At 42.1% G+C, this 18,011-nt stretch overlaps 1 protein-coding gene across 3 annotated transcripts in view; it reads left to right on the top strand.

The window, feature by feature from the left end:
- Positions 1 to 18,011, top strand: part of STARD9 (StAR related lipid transfer domain containing 9) — a 130,524-nt gene that overhangs the window by 74,801 nt on the left and 37,712 nt on the right. For 2 of the 3 annotated variants that reach the window (XM_042455973.1, XM_042456037.1), the window contains 4 exons: positions 3,247 to 3,321; positions 3,958 to 4,137; positions 13,836 to 13,887; positions 17,148 to 17,285. In XM_042455973.1, coding sequence (XP_042311907.1) covers positions 3,247 to 3,321; positions 3,958 to 4,137; positions 13,836 to 13,887; positions 17,148 to 17,285 — 445 coding nt within the window. Of the gene's footprint in view, positions 1 to 3,246; positions 3,322 to 3,957; positions 4,138 to 11,600; positions 11,680 to 13,835; positions 13,888 to 17,147; positions 17,286 to 18,011 lie in introns of those variants that run through there. The other variant, XM_042456118.1, reaches the window with a different exon arrangement.

Raw genomic sequence — 18,011 nt, 5'->3', positions numbered from 1 at the left:
ATACAATTAGAACATAATCTGGCCATTACAACTGGCCATGGAGGGAGAGATGCAGGCTCAGCTCCATTGGGCCTGGCCTGAACTAAGAAGAGCCCTCCCTCCAGTCCACCTGCCTTGATCTAGGCCTCAGAGCCAGAGGGAGAGAAGAACTGCTGGACCTGATCCCCTTTCCCACTACCATTCCCTTCTCCTTTTGTGTCATATCTTTTTAGATTGTAAGCTTGAGGGCAGGGAACCGTCTAAATAAAAATAATAATAATTGTAAGCCACTCTGGGAGCCTTTAGGGCTGAAGGGTGGAGTATAAATACCATAAAATAAATAAAAGAAAAAGAAAAAGAAAGCTTGGATTGTAGCTGTGGAAATCCCAAGGGAAGCAAAATCAAAAAGGGGAACTGATGAAATATCAGGACCTACAAAATGAGATTCAGTACCATTAGGAAAATAAAACAACTGTAGTTTCAGTAGTGATATGTGCTTTGGAAGCAAATAGACTGACAAAACATGTGAATGAAGTTGCCATAGATAGAATCACAGGAGAACAATTTCAATAAGCAGCATTGCTTGGCTTGTGATTCCAAGATTTTTAGAGAGAATCCACATCATTGATGGTCTGAAATTGCAGTCCATTAACACATGATAAACTGTGAAACTGATAGTATTAGTAATAACTGTCAATGTTATCAATTTTACTAGGGTTTCTATCCAATAAGGCTGCATCTACACTGCAGAAATCATCCAGGTTGGTACTGCTTTAATTGCCATGGCTCAATGCAATCAAATTCTGGGTTTCGTGGTTTGTTGTGGTACCAGAGCCTTCTGACAGAAAAGGCTAAATATCTCACAAAACTACAAATCCCAGGATACCATAGCAGTGCGTCATGGCAGTTAAAGTGACAATAAATTTTAGCCACTCTTTCTTCCCATACAGACTAGATCAAATTGCTCCAGAACAACATCTGATTTATAGAAGAGTTGCATTAAAATGTAATTATATTCATATACATAATAAATCAGAATCAAATTACAAAGGAATCTCTGGTTCTAATACCTTTGAAATTATTCAATATACAGTATTCATTTTCTCTATCAATGCAAATTTCCAAGTTCTAGCAAACCATTTTCTGATTCAGGTTGTCCAGGATCTTTCCAGTTTACAGGGGTATTCATTCTGGCTGCTCCTAAAAGTAATCTGTTTTGTTCATAGGTGTTCATTATCGCTGTCAAAAAGAGATAGCATTACCAATGGTTTTCTGTTATTTGCTATAATATAGTTAATGATTGCATAATTTAGAATCCACTGGAAATTAGAGACAACTGTGAATAAGAGTATTTACTTCATCATCTCCATGCCAGTATTTTGGATAACGGTTTACTGAACCATTATAATGAGGTTTATTTATCACTTTTGAGGTACCTCTTTATAAACAAATTGACTAGAAAAAAATACTCTTGATTTTAAAAACCAATCTGTTGGCAGCAAATACGTTGCAATGCTAGTCATTCATTTAATAATTTTAAAAGTAAACCACATGTGTGAGAACCTCTATTTAGACCAAAGCCTTCACTTGGAGAATATGAGATTCTAACTCTTGTGTTCCTCTACAGTCCTGGCCCTGAATTCCAATCTTTGGATTGGAAGAATGACTTTTATATGTTCTGTAGCAGGCATCTGATCTGGACAGGATGTTCAGTCCAGATGGTGATGATACCAATGGGCAAAGATTGAAAGGCAACCCTCCCGCCAATCTGTATGCTGGCATCAGTAATTTACTTTTGGAAGGCTCTTTATGCAGTTGATAGTTGGGTGAATGGCCCATATTTTTTTTATTGCATTAACAATATTTCTGTTAACAGTGTCCTAGATGGAATTAGCAGCCTACAGAGACAAGGCTTTTGAATTATTTTGTAGTCAACATGACAAAATACTGCTGAGTCATCTCAGATAATTTTAGATAATTTCATGAAAAATCTATGGCTGAGTCTACCTGTCATGTCCTTGCGAGGGGAGAGTACAACCTTTGATTCATGTATCTCATGCAAAAAGGACAATTATAAGTTCTAGACTTTTCCTCTCTATTAGAATTTTTCTTTGTGTCCTGCTCCTCATCTGCCACCATCAATTAATGTTGGAATCCCATGATTCAGTCAGTGACTTAGTGAGAAGTCACTGAGACATTTAACTTCCTCTTTTCCCATCTCTGATTCTGCAGCAATATTCCACTCCTCTGCCGCAGATGATGGGAACCATAAACATGCATATGCAAACATGGCCAAGCAAAGGCATGGAGAGAGAGAGAGAGTGGAAGAGAGGAGATCTTTTTAGGAAAGCATTTATTCTAAGCAGTTAATTTATTCTAAGTCCCAAAAGTTTACCTTGTGGCTTGTGGCACTATATTTTATAACGTCTCATCATCAAAGTGTCTGGAAGTGTTCACATCTCTGCTGATCTTAGGAAATGCTGACCCTAATAAAAGTAATCTATAGGTCGGAACAGATCAGCAAAAAAAGCTGGCTTCCTGGAGGCTGGGGATGTGACGTACGCATGACGTGCGCCCCCAATCCAGCAACCGCCTGGCCATTTACACAGTGACAGCTTTTTGGCTCTTCAGCAGTGCAGCATTTAGATGTCACACTCCACAGAAGTGTCTAAAAGCTGTATCAGCAGCGGAAAGGGCACCTGTTTCCCAACGCAAAAAAGAGTGGCATTTTGCTACTTCTTTTTGAGCCAGAAAAACGCTGGATTGGGGCCATGGTGTGTAGTTGCCACGGCCCCAATCTGGTGATCAAAGGGGCATTCCAAGCCACCCTTTAGGGCTGTCTGTTTCAGCCCTGTGTCATTAATCTTTCTGAGGATAAATTTGAAGAAATAGCTCAAGTCTACAGAAGCTTATGCTACAATTTCTTTTGCACAGTTAGTTTCAACTACAAGACCCCTTTGCGTATTGATACTCCATACTAACATGGCTTTGTCTTTCAATTAATCCTTTGTTTACTTGGAATTGAGCTCATAACCCTAAACTGTATTGGCCAAGACAATGACAGAGCCCATTATTACACTTACCTTCCCTAAACCTTTACCTACTGTGATTACAAATATTTTCTAGTACAAATGGATGGCCATATGTAGCATAATTCTAGCATTAATAGCTATCTTCTCTGAGGTTCACCTTCTGAAAATCAAGTGATTCATTGTTATTCTGAATAAGAAATCATTACAGTGATCACTACAAAAACTTTTTCCACAGAGGAATGCTAGTCCTTCATGGAGTGATGATAAAGAAGGAAATCTAACAGAATTAGTTCTTCAGAATGAAATTAAGGTGAGCTTCACAGTTTTCCTAACCCCTGTATTGTGGAGATTATGGCATGCATTGGATAAACTTTTGCTTTCTCTCAGGGCACATTTGCATGCATCTTTCAAAAGTTCCTTCTGTGAAGTGCCCCTGGAATGCAGTTGCATGAAATAAACAGTATTGGAGGCTCAAACCGGGAACTCGGGATATGTGGATTAAACACCTTACGTCTTGCACCTTGCTGCCATTTGCAAGTAAAGTAAATTACTTGGATGAACTCAGCTACATTGCAATAGCACTATCAGACATGGCTTCATCTTCTAGTCTGGTAGGAATTAGGTGACACAAGGAATTAACAGAATCCCAGTCTGGCTCTGTCAGCTTTCTGGCTCCAGCTTGGCTCTTTAGTCTCACTAATTTGCTTTTCAGGATCTATAAGCCTACTTGAATATCTGCTCACCTATCAATTTTCTGCCCATATGATTGCTAAGGAGCTAAGTTGTTTGCTTCTAGGTCACAGCCTTAACCATAAGCATACTGATAGATAGTATAGGCTTATTGTATTTTGTTCCTTTATAATTTAATATTTGCTTGCCATTTTAAAAAGGATATCATATTATTTTATTGTAATAAGCATTACTTTTTCTATTACCATTCCCAAAGATTGAAAAGCTGACCAAAGACTGGACAGATAAGTGGATAAACAAGAAAGCTATCATGGAAGAATATAATGTGGATATCAACAAGAAAAAGGCTGGCGTGGTGATAGACTCAAGTTTACCTCATTTAATGGCCATGGATGATGATATCCTTAGTACTGGAGTGGTGCTTTATCATCTCAGGGTGAGATGGGAACCATGTATTTGGTTTTTATTTCAAAATGTTAACAGCTGTAGTTCTGTTGAGTGAAGATAAAAATTTAAATGTCCTACTTTGCTTAATAGAAAGAAGAGGGGTTTACATAATTTGCAATAATATAAGGTTTTACAATAGTGAGGTGAGAGAAATTAATGGCACAGAGTTAATTAATTGCAGAATTGAAAAAAGTGTTGAGAGAATCTGAAATCTACTGTAATCCATTAAATTGTGTATTCCAATCCATTAAATTGTGTATTCTATTTCCGCTAATGTGCCTGGTAAACAAAAAAGTGGAATGTTATTCTTAATAATAATTGCCATGCAGAAACAGAATTGCTCAGGCTTTTGGACCCTTCAGCATTCGCACTCCAAAAAGGTGCACTCCAAACCATTGGGTTCGGGAGAACACCAATATTGTGAAGTGTTATCACCTGTCCAGGCGACTGCTAAATCGATCAAGGATCTTGACATCCAGGTCTTTTTGGAACCAGACGTCCATTCTGATGATGAATTGCTGGTCCTGACTCTGCACCCGCACTCTCTGTCTCGGCTTCATCACTCTCCGACTCCGGTTTCGAGCCGGCCAATCCAACGCCAAACTGAATACATTTACGACAGCAAAACCGACACATGCTACATGCCAGTAGATCATGAGATAGCTCGTCGTCGCCTTGGCCGCCAAACCCCTCTCTTCCAGCCTCAGTTTCGGCACCACTGGCTTCGTCGGCCCCGACATTGACACTGGCAACGGCACCAAGACCCAAATCAGCACCCATGTCGGTGACTCAGGTTCAGGCCACCCATGCAAGAGATTGATCACCCTCACCTGCCATCCTCCTTCATCAGGACACTGACGATGACGATTTGGTCCATGCCGCCTCTCATTCGTCCCATGCCAGGGCTGAAGATTCTGAGACTGAGGTGGCCAACTCCCCAGGAGATCTCCCGTCCTGGTGCCTCTTCTCCAACGGACGATGGCCACTCTATCGCCGCTCATGTAATCTGTATGGGGAGAGCCTTGGAATTCGAAGTCACTCACCTGGATGATGATGCTACAGACCTGATAGAGAGGCACATTCATGGGACAGTCCCTACCCCACTTTCCATCCCGTTCCTTTCATCTCTGGAGCATATAGCTAAGCGCTCCTGGGAGACTCCATTTTCCATAGTACAGATCTCCAAGAAGATTGAAAACCTATACAGGGTCACACCTTCCCAATCTTCTTGGTTGCTCTCCCACCCCAAACAAAACTCGGCTATTATGGAAGGTTCACAGCATGCCTTCACCCCCAAAACATCAACCTCCCCTGCTGACCAAGAAGCCAAGAAGATAGACAGGTTAGCTAAGAAGAGCTATACTTCTCAGTATGAAGCTGGAAAACAACGCATGTATGGGGGCATACATGTTAAGGAAAAAGCAACATGGGATATACAGTGACAGAAATAAAACATGTATGTGAGAGTCACCATGACTAAGCAAAAGCAATTAAGAAGCCACACAGGTGTAAAAGGTAATGTAATTAGCAAGTCCTAAATGCCAAGGACAAAAATGTAGAGTGGATAATTGAAAACACCTGAGAATTGTTAAGTGGACAAGGTGAAATGATGAAATCATTAATTATGGGTTGAACTGTGAGAACCAATCAAAATGGTTGTACACGCCCACTGGGTGGAAACTGACAAGAGTGGGTGGTGTTTTCCAATGGCTATAATAATTGTTATGAATCCCAATGTATTTTGTGGGTAGTTGTGGAGTTTTGTGAGTAGTATTGGAGATTGTAGAGATTGTGAGGGCATATAGAGTTATTGTATATAGTAGAATAAAGTAGATCTTTTATATAAGACTACTGAGTTGTCTGGTGTCTTGGGTGAAGATACAAGAGCCAGCTGGATCCTGGAGGTGTGAAGACTTCTGTGGAGCAAGAGTGAGAAGGCTTGGAGAGTTTGTCAGGGTCTTCAGCCTATTCTCTGAAACTCTGCTGCTTTAGAGCAAAGCTTTAACCACTGGCCAAAACTGGTCAGCGCCGGTGCATAACAAGGTGGTGAGTTAGAGCCAGAGGTGAAGAGCTACAACTCCCATCATCCCTAACAATACATACATGGAACGCTTTCCCTCCATTATCGCAGACTTGCCAGAAGAGAGACGCCCGTTGGCCAACGAACTCAGAGATGAAGCCCACTCCATTGGCGGGTGGCTGATCACCTCGGCCCGGCACTCTGCCAACTGTTCAGCCAAATCCATTGCTGCCTCCATTGCTCTGAGGAGGCACTCCTGGCTTCGTGCTTCTGACCTTAATGCCAATGCAAAGGCCACAATCGAGAATATGCCCTTTGGCGATGCTGGTCGTTTCAACAGGGAAATCGATGACCGCTTAAACTTCAAGTATTGCATGAAGGCAGCAGCCAGAAAACACAGTATGTCCTTGGAATCTCAATCCTCTTCTCGATGATGCTTTGGAGGCCAGCATCAGTGGTATGGACAGGGCTAGCGTCCTTTCCAGCATGACCACCAATACCAACAAGAGGAGCACCAGAGGCAGTCTTATTGCTCTCAGTCATTTGGTTGTTCCGGCCGCTGCCAGGCTCCATCTTGGTACTGAAAAAACTACCGAAAGCAACATACCAAACAGGCTAAAAAGAGGTCCTGAAGGGTCGCTGCGTGCTCCATCAGTCCCACCTCCTTCTTAGATATTTTGAGGCCCTTCTTCAACACCTGGGCCAACCTGACTTCCGACTCCTGGGTCCTTGACATCTTCTGTAGGGGCTATGCCCTCGAGTTTGAAGAGCTCCCGCCTACCAGAGCTGTCATTTCCACTTCCCCCTCAGACACCCTTCTTGACAAAGTACGCACTCTTTTGGCAAAGGGTGCAATTTCACCAGCAGACCCTTCACAATCTCCCAGATGTTTCTTTTCGAGATATTTCACGGTGCCCAAGACCGGCGGCGGTCTCAGGCCAATCCTGGACCTCCGAATGTTCAGTGTTTATTTGATTAACCGTCACTTCCGTATGGTAACTCTTACCTCTATTTTGCCCTTATTGTTCCAGGGCCTGTGGTTTGCCACAATCGACTTGAGAAAGTCACTGGAGGTTCCTGACCTTCGCCATTGGTACCAACATGTTTCAATACAATGTCCTTCCCTTCAGTTTCTCCACAGCTCTGAGAGTCTTCACCAAATGCATGGCGCCGGTCATAGCCTACCTCCACAAGAGAGAGACCAGAGTCTTCCCTTACCTAGACGACTGGCTCTTCACCGCCTCCTCCAAGGACGAACTACAGACAGATCTCAACTTTGCTCTGTCGCTCCTCTCATCTCTTGGGCTCGTGGTGAACTTGGAGAAGTCACATCTCACCCCAACCAGACAAATCAGGTTCATTGGTACCATTTTTGACTCCGAAGGGTATATCACCTATCTGTCTCCAGATCGGTTTCAAGCCCTCTGCACTGCAGTCCAGACCTGCCTCGCTCACATGAGGATAATGGCCACAGATGTCCAGGTGGCTCTGAGACACATGGCCTCCACAACCCTGATAACCTTGTGGGCAAGACTTGGATTTCGACCTCTCCAGTCGTGGTTCCTGTCAGTCTTCAATCCGATGGCAGACTCTCTGTCCAAATGGCTAATGGTACCGAGGCCAGTCACTCACTCACTCCACTGATGGCTTGACTACTGGAACGTCTGCGTCAGCATGCCCTTTTCGCCTCCTAAGCCTCAGACCACGCTGACCATGGACGCCTCCATAGAAGGATGGGGAGCTCACACCCTAGACCTCATGATCAAGGACAAGTAGTCTCAGGACGAGCAACCTCTCCACATCAACGCTCTCAAGATGCTCGCTCTCGAAAAAGCCCTGAAGGCTTTCAAGACAAGTTTGGTGGGAAAGGTAGTACTTCTGTTGATAGACAACACCACGGTCATGTACTACTTCAACAACCAAGAAGGCACCAGATCCCAGACCTTGCTCAAGATCACACTCCACATTTGGAAATGGTGCATCTCGAGGGGAATCTTCCTCCAAGCAGTCCATTTTCCAGGGGAGGAGAACAACCTAGCTGACCAACTCAGCAGATCTCCCACGACTTGTCACAAATGGATGCTCCATCCCGAGACAGTGACCAACCTCTTCAATCGATGGGGAACACCACAGATCAACCTCTTTGCAACAGCCTCAAACAGCCATTGCGTCCAGTTCTGTACCCAGTCACAGACAAACAATTCCCTCAGAGATGCATTCCTCTTCACCTGGTCGGGAGAGATGCTCTATGCATTCCCTCCGTTCCCACTGATCACCAGGGTGGTGTCCAAGATGATAGAGGACCTCTCGGATTCTGTCCTGATCACTCCTTGGTGGCCGAGACAACCTTGGTTTCCATCCCTGCTCCACCTGTCCCAGGGAGAGCTTTTCTGACTCAAGTTCCGTCCCGGCCTTCTCACTCTTCAAGACAGCTGGGTTTGACATCTGGACATGAACAACCTGCCGCTGATGGCCTGGAGGCTCCGTCCCTAGAGTTGCTCCCTCCCTTGGTACAGACAGTGATCCTGGCTGCCCAGAAGCTGGCTACAAGGAAATCCTACACTTCTATATGGAAGAAGTTTGCTGATTTCCTTTCTGCAAGGGACCTCACCCCATCACGGGTGTCGACATCGACGGTACTGGAGTTACTGATGTCCTTGTTGGATTCGGAGTTATACCTTAACTCCATCAAATGCTACCTCACTGCCATCTGCTCTCATTAGCAGTTTGAGGGCAGACCTTCCTTTTTCAAAGATCCCCTTGTGAAGAGTTTCCTGAAGGGTTGCAATAACCTATATCCTCCAGTCTCGGTACCAACACCAGGCTGGAGCTTGGACACTGTGCTGTCTTGTTTGCAATCCAAGCCTTTTGAACCCATGGCCACTGCTGATTTAAGGCTGTTGACTTAGAAAACAGCTTTCCTGGTGGCTATCACCTCTGCCCGCTGTGCGGGTGAGCTCTGTGCTTTGTGGAGGGACCAGCCTTTCCTTAGGTTTCATAAGGACAAGGTTGTCCTCTGGACTGACATTACCTTTTTGTCAAAGGTGGTGTCTTCTTTTCATATGTGTCAGGACATTGTGTTGCCGACCCTGGTTTCGAACCCGACCACTGATGACAAATGCCGCTTACATGCTTTGGACCAGGGGTAGGCAACCTCTTTGAGCCGGGGGCCGGGTTGCTGTCCCTCAGACAACTGGGGGGCCGAAGCCAAAAAATAAATAATTAAATAATTTTTTTTAAAAATTAAATATATAAATAAACCAGGACAAATGTAGGACAAAATTTTCAAACGGAAGACACTTTTTTAAAAAAAATGGAGGACACGCAAAAAATTTTGCTGATTTTTTAAAAAATGTTAATATAAATGCATGTTTATGAGGCTTCTATAGACAATTGCCCTCCAAAGGCCCCGGCGGCAATCGGCGGCAGGACCGGGCTGGGGCCGGTCCCAAGGCCTCGCCGGGCCGCATCCGGCCCGCGGGCCGCAGGTTGCCTACCCCTGCTTTGGACGTTCAGAGGGTCTTGGCTTTCTACCCGGACAGGAGTATGGGTTCAAGCCGGTCCGAGAGACTCTTCCAGTGCTACTCAGAACCTAAGAAGGGACTACCTGTGACTATGCAGAGGTTTTCAGATTGGGTGGCTGGTACCATCCACCTCTGCTATGAACTGTCGGATAGACCTCTCCCTGCCTGGGTTCGAGCTCACGCAACTAGGGCAGTAGCGACATCCTCCGCTTTCTTGACTGGGGTGCCTTTGGAGGATATCTGCAAAGCTGCAGTTTGGTCCCAGCCTTTGATTTTCATCAAGCACTATAGGCTGGACACCAGGGCCAAAGAAGACGCAGCTTTTGGGAGAGCAGTGTTGGTTTCAGGTTTACATTGATTTGTTTGCACTGCATTCTCTTTGATTCTTGACTTTATCGTGTTCCAAGTTATTGTGCCTTGAAACTTCACTTTACATGGATTTACAATGACACCTTGACCAATGCCTTTGTGCTTTGTTTACAAAGTGTTGACAATGTTCATTTTCTTCAGTTGTCAAAACTGACTTGGTTTACACATGTGCCTTATGATTTGAATGCCTTTTGTTGATGGCTTATTTAAGAAGTGCTATTTATTGAGGTACTAAATGCTTCAAACACAGTTTTTTGTTCAAAAACTTTATTGTGTTGTTTTCAATAAACACAGCTTTATTTGAACCTAATCTTGGTGTCATGACACTCCCTCTGCCACTGACCTAAGCTTGTCAGTAACCCATTTGTATGATTCGCAAAGACCACAAAGAAGAAGGACAGGTTGCATGCATATTTCTTCGAGTGGTCATCTGTGAATACATACAAATCTTCAGTGTTGGATCCTCTGTCACTTGCGCAGTGTAAAATTTCAGAACTGAAGAAAGAGCGGGAAGGCGGGGGTCTTATATGGGATGGGTGGAGCTACCACTAAAAAGTTGCAAAAAGTTCAAAGTAAACTTTGCCCAGTGATTCCAGAAGTTTCCGAATAAGCTGCACAGGCACAGTACAGCCCATTTGTATGTATTTTCAGATGACCACTCGAAGAAATACCGTTACAAGTATGCAACCTGTCCACACACACACACACATATAAAATTCTAGAATTCTGAATGCAGGGTTATTTCTCCCTGCCTGTGATTTATACATCTACAATTGAAATTCATTTTTCTCAGCATGCTAGTAGCAAAATTTAGCAAGAGCTTAGATTTTACAATATGTGTGAAGTTTTCTGCTGAAACTGGGAAGCTGGTAGCTTTCTTTTTTAATGGCTTTCACATTTAGCAGTGACGTGCAGTATATATATTAACACATCATTTTCTCTTCCTTTTTTCTAAACTAATTTTCATTGTTTAAAACTAATTTATGGATATAATCTCATTTAAACTGGCATGGCACAATCTGCAATTTCAGATAAGACATGCAAATCTTCCATTCTGTCCTTTTGCTTTTTAAACAACACAAATCTAAGAGTGTTGGTACTTTCTTCTGATTATTGGTCTTGCTTTATCCTAATGTTGTGGCTATATAGTATCTCATGATTGAATATATTTCCATTGTTTGGGACTGATAAGGTATTATATTTGCCCAGATAAAATATATTTCCATAAGTGTCCCATTTAAAAGGAAAAAACAGTGCCTTTCCAAAATGCTTATTCTATTTTTAGGTTGCAAAGACTACAAGATATTTGTGGTTGCAAGGTAATCACTCTGACACAGTAGAAAGAATGACTGGCTTAGCAGAATGGTTACTTTTGCTCATTCCTCAATTCCATATTATCTGATAGATACTGATGATAGCTTTACAAGGGAAATCAAGGGAAGCCTTGATATCATACTTACACACAGGACTTACTAAGCCCTCTTGTCTGTTTCATTTACACTGTACTAACAACTGTGTCCCCTCTTTCTTTGCTTCTAGATGCTGCTTTTCCTTTTCTTTATGCTTTGCCATTTTTAGATTCAGGTCTCTCTGTTACCTTCATCTGAGGAGCAAGAAGGTAAAAAAAAGTTTCTCCTTTTCATAGTCACAATACAGCCTTGCCACCTTGTATGAATGGTAAAAGAAAGGAAGCAGGACACTTTGAATAGAGGTGTATTTGAGCCCTGTGTTTTTCTTACCTGTATTTTAACCACATGGAGCACCTGGTAGCAATGATGTAAAAGTAGAATTATAGTGTTTGCTTTACATTATACACAATCTTTTAGCGGGGGGAGAGATAATTAGATGTTCTGTCTGAAAGGTATACATTATTACACATTATCTGATTCTGTTTTATTTTTCTCCATTGGGTTGTACTTCAAATAAAAGCCTAATGACTATTGACCATTCATAGTCTTATGCCTGCCCTGGAGGTGACAGTGTTCCATGATAAGCAGGAGAAGTGTATCTGTGCATGGTCCTCTTTCTCTCTGTGTATTGGGAATGGTGTTGCCCCTGTTTGTAGGTGAAGTGCTGCTTTGAGTCCCTATGTTGGGAGAAACGCAGGATATAAGAAAAGAAAATAATAATTATAAATAAAGTGAAGCCAGTATTCTTCTACATTCCTAGCCATAGTGCTACTTTGCCATCTTGTATGAATGGTAAAGGAAATAGTATTCAGGGTATGTTGATATTGGCACAGGACCACCTAGTTTCTCATAAAGGGGAAATGATATCTCCTGAGAACATGCAGTTGGAACACTGAAACCTGCTAATAAATATAAGTAGGCAGAAGCTAATTCAAACATCAATTTTGTCACCCTTCCCCACTTGAAAAATATGTTTGTGTAATTAATCCTTTCCTAACAGTACATAGGAGCAACACCAGTTCAACCAGATGGATACTACTGTGTATAGAACTTGAATCTTATGTCAACAATTATGATGGAAGTTCTGCCATGCTTGAAGGCAGTAAGCCATTTGAGAAAGCATAGGGCAGGTTGTGTAGCATGCACACAGCCCCAGTAGGGGCTCAGAAGGAAGAGGCTGGTGCAGGAGGGTAGCTCCTGCTACTGTGAACCATTTCAATATCTGTTGCATGAGGCTCTGACTTGTCTTTAATATAGGGTCTGCCTTACCTTTGCTGTAACTCACTCATAATTGCTACCTTAATAACCCTATTATTTCATTCTGCCCTGTCTTCACTCCTGTTATTCCAAGGATATAGATTTCTTTTCTGAATTATTTTTAGCCTGTAAATTACTGTAGCCGAGAATAATTTCTTCCATTGCATTTGGAAATCAATATTGATACTTCATAAACTTTCAGTAAAAATGAAAATGAAAGCTGCAATCCAGTGTGTAATTTAAGACTGCTTTGGAGGTTCTATTGATTACATTAAGGATGAAATATGCTCTATGTGCCAGACTACAAGTCAAACATTGTTTTATTATGCCTTTTAAAGAAGCTGATTTAGGGTATGTGTATACTAATTAGCACACTGACCTTAAAAAGACCTTACATGTCAAATAATGCCTTCTCTTTTTGAAATGAAAAAAGCAGGTGTATGTTGGGGCAATAATAATTAAGTTCTGAACTCAGAACTTAGATTTGGAATCATGTATTTCATTATACAGAAAGTGTTATCTGATCAAATACATAAGCATAGATAGCACTTTCAAGTGTTCAAAGTTTTTCACATGCATTAGCTAGCTGTAGTTTTCTTATAGTTTTCTTATAGACTTGTATATTGTTTGATACTACCTTCCATTTTATAGTTACATATTTATTCATATATCAATTTCCAATGTGAAGTATTCTAATTATAACACTGGAATGTTTTCTTCCTTCTTAGAAAGGAATAAAAAAAACTGTTTATAAGTTTCCTGCATTTTTTTTCTTATCAGATTTATCAAAAGTGTTTGCCCTGGGAAATGTCAGTATTTTTATAGTGTTCATAGGTTTTAGACACTTACTGACTAGAATCACTTATTCCACAAGAAATTATTCAACTAAGATTTTTTAACTTGGTTAAATAACAGATGACAGGTTATTCCATTGCACTGAAATGAAACTGAGAATGGTAGTAAGATAATTTCCCAGCCCTCCACCACCCTGGACCACCATGAAAAACAACTAAATATAATTTGTACACTTGTGTCTGAGAAAACATGTAAATTTACCAATGTTTTTTTAAAATTATTTTACTTACTGCAGTTGTTTTAAATTTTCTAGGAAGGTACAACCAAAATTGGAAGAAGTGATTCAAAGCAGGAGCAGGATATTGGTAAGTTACAAGAAGAACCCCAAGATGTTGCAGAAGAACAATACTGAGGATTAGAGCAGCCTCTTTTCCCAAGCTAATGGTCTGCCCAGGCTAACTGAGATTGTGCATGTACTACCACTAGAAAGAATGTATGACATTATTAATTCCCTGGGTTTCTTGACACTGAAAAAACACAATCAGGAAGAATTACACAGAGGGCAGAATATTGCACACATTCCAGAATGTTACAGGAAAGGTTTGTTTTTTTAACTGTGCAATTTTGTCCAAAAACCACCACTTTTTGTAGAAAAAAATACCTGTGTTTGTTTCTGAAAGCAGTGTGTTTGTGTGTGTAAAAACCTGTTCATGTAAAAAAAAACACAGTTTTTCCACACACAAAAAGGCAGAAATGACATGGAAAGAACAGAGATAAGTCCCTACACTGTTTAAAAAAAAAAGTGGGGGGCAGGCACATAAAACCTGACACTGGGCAGGCCAAATTTCCTGAGCTGGTGGCACTGGGAGGCTTTTCTGTTCTGGAAAGGAGGAGCACATGGTCCTGTGCAAATGAGAAGTTTGCTTCTATATGTGCTGGAAAAATGAAATCTTATCAGCTCACTTGATGCCCATGCCCATCTACTTGTTCTGCACCTTGAGTGCATGAAAAATTGCTGAAGCTCATCACCCACTTTCTCCTTGCTTACTAGAGGGAGGTGTTTCAAAGATTACAAGTACATGCACAGCTGAGTAGTTCTTGGTTGTGACTGTGATGAGTTGAAGCAGGGAAAATGTGACCAAGTCAGCTGAGTAATGAAGGCAGTGCTGGCTTGTGAAGGTAGGGGCAGCACAGAATCCAGGAAGCCTCCCCCCACCAGTGCACCATTGGCTGGTTCTGGTTTTGGGGTGAATAAGGATGTGTATTGTTTCTGGTCCTGTGTTTATTAAAGCAAATTTCAGGTTACACCATTTTTACTGCAATTGCTGTGCAGTAAGCCCACCATCCCCAGATTTGAACTTATACAGATTGTCCCACTCCATATCAGCCAATGGCAGTGCACATCTGTTATTGCCCATTGATTAATATATAGCAATAGCAATATAGCACTTACATTTCTATACTGCTTTATAGTGCTAAGCACTCTCTAAGTGGTTTACAATGTGTTAGACAATTGCCCCTAACCAGTTGGGTACCCATTTTACCAGCCTACGAAAGAATGGAAGGATGAGTCAACTGGGAGCACTGCAGGATTGAACTCGCAACATTTTGGCTGCAGTACAGTGGGCCCTCTGTATCCATGGACTTGCCATCCACGGATTTAAGCATCCATGGATGTCAACCCTGAGTTGCAGAGGAGGAGGAGGAAGGGAGAGGCGAGAGGTGGAGGAAGAGGATGGAGAGGGAGGAAGAAGGCAAAGGAGGCAGGAGGAGGAAGGAAGAGGCGGGAGAAAGCTGCAGAGGAGGAAGAGGCAAGAGGAGGCAAGAAGAAGAGGAAAAAGAAGAAGCCATGGAGGAAGAGGAGGAAGCAGCGGGAGGAAGAGGATGAAGGAGGCAGGAGGACAAGGAGGAAGAAGAAGTGATGGCAGCGGTGGTGGTCCCTTGCCGCCAGCCAGCTGCTACCTCAGTTGAAAGCAGGGAGGGAGGGAAGGAGGGAGAGAGGATGCATTAGATGAAGTCCCATTGACCCCAGTGGTGGCGCGGCTGCATGGCCACACTACCATTGAGGACAATGGGACTTGAGCATCCAAGAATTTTGATAGATCCCCCACAGATACTGAGGGCCCACTGTACTGGCATTTTAACCGTGGTGCCACCAGGACTCCTTTGTGAGCTAATACTGATTTGAACTTGTAAGGTAATTTAGGTTTCCTAAGGCTCTATCTTTTCTGAAGAAAACAAAAATATTTAAATATCAGAAATACCAAAGCCAAGCCTATTAGGGTCTAGCTTTAAATTAGCAGAGTGGCAGAAATGTTCTCTTGTCTAACTATGCTTCCCTAAGAATCGAGACTTGACTCCAAAAACAACAACACAACTAGCTTGTAGTTCAGAACAAAAGTTTACTAATGGCTTTAATGTACACTCCTCCCTCCATATTTGCAGCTTTGATATTTGCGGATTTGATTATTCACGGATTTGATTAATATGTCCAAGTACACCACAAGTTGAACATGAGCAACAATGCAATGTGGCAGCTAAAAAGTATAGTGTCTAGATCAAGGGAAGTAATAGTGCTTTATAATAGTGTATTGTGCTTTGGTCAGGCCCCACCTGGAATACTGTGTCCAGTTCTTGGCACCACAATTAAAAAAAGATGTGGAAAAACTGGAACGTATCCAAAGGAGGGCAGTTAAAATGGTGAAGGGTCTGGAAACCATACCCTATGAGGAGGAGAGACTCAGAGAGCTGGGGATGTTTAGCCTGGAGAAAAGTTTAAGAGGTGATATGATAGTCCTGTTTAAATACTTATAGGAATGCCATGTTGAGGAGGGAGCAAGCTTGTTTTCTGCTGCTCTAGAGAACAGGACCCAGAACAATGGATGCAAGCTCCAGAAAAAGAGATTCTACCTCAACATTAGGAGGAACCTCCTGACAGTAAGGGCTGTTCGACAGTGGAACACACTCCCTCGGAGAGTAGTGGAATCTCCTTCCTTAGAGGTCTTTAAACAGAGGGTGGATAGCCATCTGTCGGGGATGCTTTGATTGTGATTTCCTGCATGGCAGGGGTTGGACTGGATGGCCCTTGCGGTCTCTTCCAACTCTACGATTCTATGATTCTATCTATGATTCTATGTTCCTGTGGTCCTGTGGAAGCTACCTTGTAGGGCCTTGCTATTTTAAAGTTCTGCAATTCATTCCATAATGAATTGCATAGGTTAATTTAAACAGTGTATCAATTAATAATAATAACTGATGAAAAAATTATTGTCAGTAGCCAGTGTGGAATAGCGGTTTGAGCATTGGACTATGACTCTGGAGACCAGGGTTCAAATCCCAGCTCGGCCATGTAAACCCACTTGGGTGACCCTGGGCAGGTCATACACTCTCAGCCTCAGAGGATGGCAATGGCAAACCCTCTCTGAAGAAACATGCCAAGAAAACCCCATGATAGGTTCACCTTACGGTCTCTATAAGTCCGAAATGACTTGAAGGCACGCAACAACAACAGTAGCAGCATCATTTATGAATGGTTGTCCTAAAGTTTTTCCAAGACAAAAGGGGAAATGGAGTTTTAAATAAATCTCAACAATTAAGTACAAAACTAATCCATATATCTTGTCAGTTTTACAGGGTCAGTGGATCAAAAAGGACCATTGCATTGTAGACAACCAGCATGGGATTGTTACTCTGCAGCCTCTTCATGGAGCACATTGCATTGTGAATGGCCATGAAGTCGCAGATTCTGTCCGCCTATCACAAGGTAAATTGTATATTATTACTTTCACAGAACTGTTGTCATCAGCCATACCCTGATATATGGTAAAATTTGGGACTAGTAGCCACATTTAGTAATATTGTTGTTCTTAACACCAGTTTGATATTAACTATGTTTACCCTGAAATAAGTCCTTTTAATTTCAATGGGACTTAATTTTGAATCAAAATCTTTTTTGACTCAAAAAAGAGTAATTTTTTTTACAATCTTTGCAGATCTTTTACAGTACAGTACTTTGTAACCTTAATGGTAATTTAACATCTTTGTAATGCTATATATTTGTAATTTAATGTAATTGAAAACTAAGCCCAAATGACTCACAGTGAATGCTGTCTTCATAACTACACTGTCTTACATTTTTGTTGTGTATATAGTTGGCAATTTGGGTTTAGAGAAAGTGTTGGAATTTTGAATATTGTGTTCATAGAATCATAGAGTTGGAAGAGACCACAAGGGCCATCCAGTCCAACCCCCTGCCATGCAGGAAATCACAATCAAAGCATCCCCGACAGATGGCCATCCAGCCTCTGCTTGAAAACCTCCAAGGAAGGAGACTCCACTACACTCCGAGGAAGTGTGTTCCACTGTCGAACAGCCCTTACTGTCAGGAAGTTCCTCCTAATGTTGAGGTGGAATCTTTTTTCCTGTAGTTTGCATCCATTGCTCCGGGTCCTAGTCTCTGGAGCAGCAGAAAACAAGCTTGCTCCCTCCT

This window comes from Sceloporus undulatus, chromosome 1 (genome assembly GCF_019175285.1).
Source record: "Sceloporus undulatus isolate JIND9_A2432 ecotype Alabama chromosome 1, SceUnd_v1.1, whole genome shotgun sequence".
Taxonomy (NCBI): Eukaryota; Metazoa; Chordata; class Lepidosauria; order Squamata; family Phrynosomatidae; genus Sceloporus; species Sceloporus undulatus.
The sequence above is the reverse complement of the archived record's forward strand: the minus strand, read 5'-3'. Positions and strand labels throughout refer to the sequence as shown.